Source organism: Octopus bimaculoides, chromosome 1 (assembly GCF_001194135.2).
Source record: "Octopus bimaculoides isolate UCB-OBI-ISO-001 chromosome 1, ASM119413v2, whole genome shotgun sequence".
NCBI classification, from domain to species: domain Eukaryota; kingdom Metazoa; phylum Mollusca; class Cephalopoda; order Octopoda; family Octopodidae; genus Octopus; species Octopus bimaculoides.
The window spans coordinates 108,856,011-108,861,600 of record NC_068981.1 but is presented as its reverse complement, the minus strand read 5'-3'; the positions used below and the strand labels follow the sequence as shown (position 1 = coordinate 108,861,600).

The window sequence follows — 5,590 nt, the reverse complement described above, 5'->3', positions numbered from 1 at the left end:
TATATATATATATATATATATATATATATATATATATATATACATGTATGTATGTGTGTGAGAGAGAAAGAAAGAGAAAGAGTGTGTGCGCGCGTATGTGCGTATATATATACACACACACACACATAAATACATAGATACATATATATATGTATATATGTGTATGTGTGTGTGTGTGTTTTCTTGTATGTATACACACACGCACATGCATTCGTAATACATCTGTTTGTTTCCCGTACTAGGATCTACAACTATAGAAACATACTTAGGATTTATAAGTATATATTTTAATCAATTTGTCGACACTATATTCAACGAAAGACCAACAACAATTTTAATCTCTCTCTCTCTCTCTCTCTTTCTCTCTCTCTTTTTCTTTCTCTCTCTCTCTCTCTCTTTCTCTCTCTCTCTCTCTCTCTTTCTGTTTTATTACCATTTGTCTTCTCTTTCCGTACACACTCACATGCACATATATACCAGCATAACAGCATGTAAATAAGAAATCTCGTTTCAATTTGTTCCTTACGATATACATGATATAAATATTGCCTGCGTTATAATAATAATAATGATGATGATGATGATGATGATGATGATGATGATGATGATGATGATGATGATTATTGTTATTATTATTATTGTTATTATTATTATTATTATTATTATTATTATTATTATTATTATTATTATTATTATTATTGTTTTTGATCTGGTACTGGACTAAATTCAAAATCTCTCCCTACCGTCTCGAATATGTCCATGATTTTACTTAAATAAATAAAGATATCTTTTTCAGTTATAAATATGGACATTGATGTGGAGAGAAACTGGAAATAGGTGTGTTTTGCCTTTTGAAAAATCTATTAAACAATTTTGGTTAAAATATGTTTTAACAGGCAAACTAAACTAAGCTGCCGATTCGTTTAGTAATGTATTTACCGGGGAATAATCTACAGCATGTATCAATAAATACTTCACAGAGACAAATAATTATTAGATTAACAATTGGGAGTTAGAATACTTACAGCATTTCTCCCTATTAAGAATATTTATGTTGCGTCTTCATTGACATACGCTGGGTGACAACAAATTAATCACATGCATATTATATTGATTTTATATTGCGAAAAAAAAAGGCATTGTATTTTCACTGTAACAATTATATGGGTTCAATGGCGTAGATTTAATTAATAAGTGTTCATATGAATTCATTTTTTCTTGGGAGTGGGGGTAATAATAATACAATAATAATAATAACAATAATAAGTCGTCTGCCAGTTTTCTCCTCACCAGTACTTGTATATTTTCAGCACAATCAGTCAATTAACAATATGCATGCGTGTCTTTGTATGTATATACGTATATATACACATATATATTATATACATTATGTGTATCATATATATTTTATGTAGTTATTATACATACATATGTATAAGTATATATATGTATGTACATACATACATACACATACATGTACACATACATTCGTACATGCATACACACACACATGTTCATTTGTGTGTGGGTGTCTCTAGCTGTAGTGTATATGTCTATGCACGTGTCAGGCGGGCATAAATGTATCACTGCGTGACTTAATGAGATTGATTATGTGTAGGCTTAAAAAAAAAAGTGTACTTCACGTTTATGCGTGGTTTCTGACTTTGTCGCACGGGAATGACATCCAGATTGAATATAATCTATATTTAGTACATTGACAACAACTCATCTGACGTCATAAGCGAAGGTAATATATGAGTAAAATGCTTAGATATATAAATAAAATTTCAAAAGTAGTAGAAGCCTATAAATATTGAGAATGATGGAAATGATGTCGGCTTTTCCGCGATAATGAAGACGATAGTTATGATAGTGTGATAAACATGACAGTATAAAAATGTTTATAACAACAACAATATAATAATGTTAATTGTAGTGATGTTAATGGGGATGAAAATCGGACTGTCCATTCATACTTGAAAAAAATCATTCATATAAAGTTTGATTTTCTTCAATAACAAAGGAAAAAGTTAAGAAAAATACAAGAATACGAAACATAAACAAAAACAAAACAAAAAGAGTTTTGTTTTTTAGAGTCAGTTAATTTCTTTTGGTTAATGGTTCCAGAATGCACATGGTGTCTGTTGATAACAGATTTGTTCCCATTTTGGTAGTTTTATTTGTCCAAATATAGTTAACAAGTATATGCCAAACTTCAATGATATTTGGGCCTCATCTCTTTTTATTCTTCTTGCACATCCGTTGATTTTAATTCTTAAAATGCATGTAGGAATTCTATTTGCTTCAGTCACAGTGCTCATTTGATTTCTTAGATTGAATTTTCAAACAATATCTTCGCGGTTTTCGGTCGATTTAAATAAAGGATCTGTCCCATATTACTGCGATGGATGACCTCACCTAAACTCTAACCGTAAGAAATTGTTTGCGCTTAGAAATGTTTCCCTCCTTGTTATCTTTTTTTTAATCACTCAAGGAATTTTGCGGGAATCCCGGGACGGAGTCGAAGAAGTTTGTTCATGTATTACTTCCGGTTCATTATTTTGTGGGATACCATAATAAAGAAGAGCTTCTTCGAAGCGTCTTTGTTTGGAGTTTCGATTTTTACACCAAGACCTAAATGCTTTACGGAAGTCACTGTTGCAGAGGCCATAAAGGAAAGGATTGATGGCAGAGTTGGTGGCGAGAACCCAATAACTTATTGTCATAGCAAGAGACGGTATATACCAACTCCCGTAGGCAGATCTCAGAATGCTGCACACGGTGTATGGTGTCCAACAAAGTGTGAAAACTAGCACAAGAAAGCCCAGCGAGCAGGCAGCTTTCTTGTCCTGTTTGACGAACATGTCTTTAACCAAATCATCACTTTGACGGCGCAGAGCCAAACCACTACGGCTACCGGAGCTGGAGGAACCGCTACTGCTGCTGCTGCTATTACTACTGGTGCTTCCACCCTTGGTTAACCCAATAATAGAGTATCGCTTCTGTTTTGTAACAGGCATCATCATTCCAGTAGCATCGAAAGAGACATGTCTCTTATGTTGAATGATTCGAGCATATTGTGCGAATGCTGAGGTATTCGATACATAGTGACTTAGGGGATTTCGTCTCGTTGATAAAGGACCCACGAAAGAGTTTCTTTTTTCATCACATATTAACATACCACCAACATTGCTTCCTTTCCGATGAATATTTGGTAACATGTTGTCAAGAAACTCTTCCAGCTGTCCCATAGTATCCGATTCTGAGGATGATTTTCGGTAATTGAGAAAGAAAGTGTCCGATGTGCTTAGAGATCGTCGAATTTTCATTCCTTTCCGCTGACTAATCTTAAAATAAATACTAGCGTTAATTATCCACAAAGCTAGTAACGGTAGCAAATATAAGATAATAGAAGTCAACGCAATGAAGATTAGATTATTTTCAAATGGGGCATGGCAAGTCACTTGGGTGCTGTCAATGGAGATTACAGGTTGTGAAGGTGTAGTTTCAGAAGCAATTGGTCCAACGGTAGATGATAATATAGAAAACAATGTTTTTGGTGTGACAACTACTTGGTTTTTACTATGGTCGACATCATTCCATCCAAGTGTTGGTGGAGCATAAATAGCAAAGCTAAGTCCCCAGCTCAGCAAAACAGACCAGAGGGCAAGTTTTCTGCTTTGACGGACTCGATAGGAAAATGGGTGGTTTATAGACCACCATCGATCTACAGATATCAGCATAATACTAAGAAGAGAGATATAGAACAATGAATATCGAAACATGAGGAACACCCTGCAGAAAGGCCCTTGTATTGACCATAATCTTCCTCCTAGTTCTTCAAGTATGTAAACAGGCATCGTACATCCAATGAGAAAGTCAGCAAATGCAAGGCTGACAATGAAAATGTTCTTACATTTCCGAAGTTGTTTGTAGCGAATAAACATTATAGTGACCAGTCCGTTACCAATAAGTGTAATTAAAGTTAGAGTAATGACTGGTAATACTTTTAGATATTTCCAAAACTCCCCGCTATCTCCACCGACAGGAGATGGTCCCATCAAAATATCTTTGGAAACATTTTCCATGTTTTGTAAAATAAGTATGAAAGCTCAAAATAAAATATATGCAATTTAAAATAGAATTGGAAAGTCAAAAATAGTGCAAAAATTAATTCACACATTCATGGACACATGAAAACAAAAACAAATCAAAACAGAGTGTTTAAACTGAAAACCTCCGCTTGATGACAGCTCACAAGGCTTGTCTCTGAGTTTTCTAATCATTCCAGGTAAAATCCAAAGAAGTACCGTCCTGTTTTAGAGTCAAAGACAAAAGCATAACAAAAGGAAAGAAATCGAAGGTTGTCTGAGTTGTTCAAAATATTTCAACATATTTCGTTTAGTAATAGTTCTTTAGAATTCATTTCATGTAGTGTCACTTCCAATATCTCGAATGGTAACACGAATAGTTGTCCTGTGTAAAGTTTTCAGACTTCAGAAAATATTAATTTCCACCGTTGAATAATCTTCCTTCGTTTCCTGCAAATAAATTGCAATGTGCGAGAAATGAATACAAGTATTTGTCTGTATAAATATATGAATTGGTAGATAAATATAGAAATAAATGTATATTTTGTAACAAAATCTATGATATTTTTTCAGTTGAAATGTCATTAAAATGTTCATGAAGAGTATATATATTCTGATATGCTATCTCTTTGACTGAAGAGACATGTGTTCATTGCAGAATATAAATATTAAATGGCAGCTATACTGATGAGGTGTATAAATATATACGCTTAGTACAATACCATATCCTGTCAGTGTAATAAGTTCCCTACACTGATCTTGATAAAGCAACTACAACGGAGAATGTTGCCAGTCAAGTTTACTGCAAAACTGAAGTTGCTCATTTGTTGATAGCAAGCTTGTACTATTTGTTTTTCATCCTCTTTCCTTTAATTATTTGTGACTGCGCGTGTGAGTACGCGTTGTGAGTGCGCATGTATAAGGGCGGTAATGTATGTGTTTGTGGGTGTATTTCTCTCTCTCCCACTTTCTCTTTTACATCTAATCTTCCTCTCCGCCTTACCACCTCACTTCCTGCTTTGGTCTCTGCTCGTCTGTCTTCATCTCTAACTGACTGATTCTCTCTCACTGAGAACTAAAGGTGCTACTATATCAGTATGTGAAGAATGTGCGAGATGGTTGTAATATGTGAGGCAGACAAGAGCGTTGTTAAGTCTGTATATGGTGACCACATCAGCGTCTGCAGTTGGTGATGCCGCGTGTGGTAGTGGGTGGTTGTTGGGGATTAGCAGAGGGGGTAGAAATAATAGAAGGGTTGGAAAAGAATTAGAAATAAAATAAAAGTCTAACACAAAATAAACAAGAAAAAAAAAAAGAACGGAATTAGAAAGATGAAAGCAAGAAGAATCAAAATAACGTACCAGTTCCGAGTCGCTAATTTGTGTTGTGGAGAGAGAGAGAGAGAGAGAGAGAAGGAAAAGGAGAAATTAAAGAATTAAAGAAAGACTTGCTTGGCTATTTCATTAGCAAAAATCAACTGTCATGTATGTGTGTGTGTG

General features: G+C 34.3%; 1 protein-coding gene across 1 annotated transcript; it reads right to left on the bottom strand.

Moving 5' to 3' along the window:
- Positions 1 to 54: 54 nt before the first annotated feature.
- LOC106871697 (histamine H3 receptor) lies at positions 55 to 5,574 on the bottom strand. Its single transcript, XM_014918304.2, has 2 exons — positions 5,453 to 5,574; positions 55 to 4,541 (listed from the first exon to the last, which is right to left on the bottom strand). The coding sequence occupies exon 2, from the start codon at positions 4,086 to 4,088 to the stop codon at positions 2,490 to 2,492; it is 1,599 nt and encodes a 532-aa protein (XP_014773790.1). The 5' UTR covers positions 4,089 to 4,541; positions 5,453 to 5,574; the 3' UTR covers positions 55 to 2,489.
- Between the last annotated feature and the right edge of the window lie 16 nt (positions 5,575 to 5,590).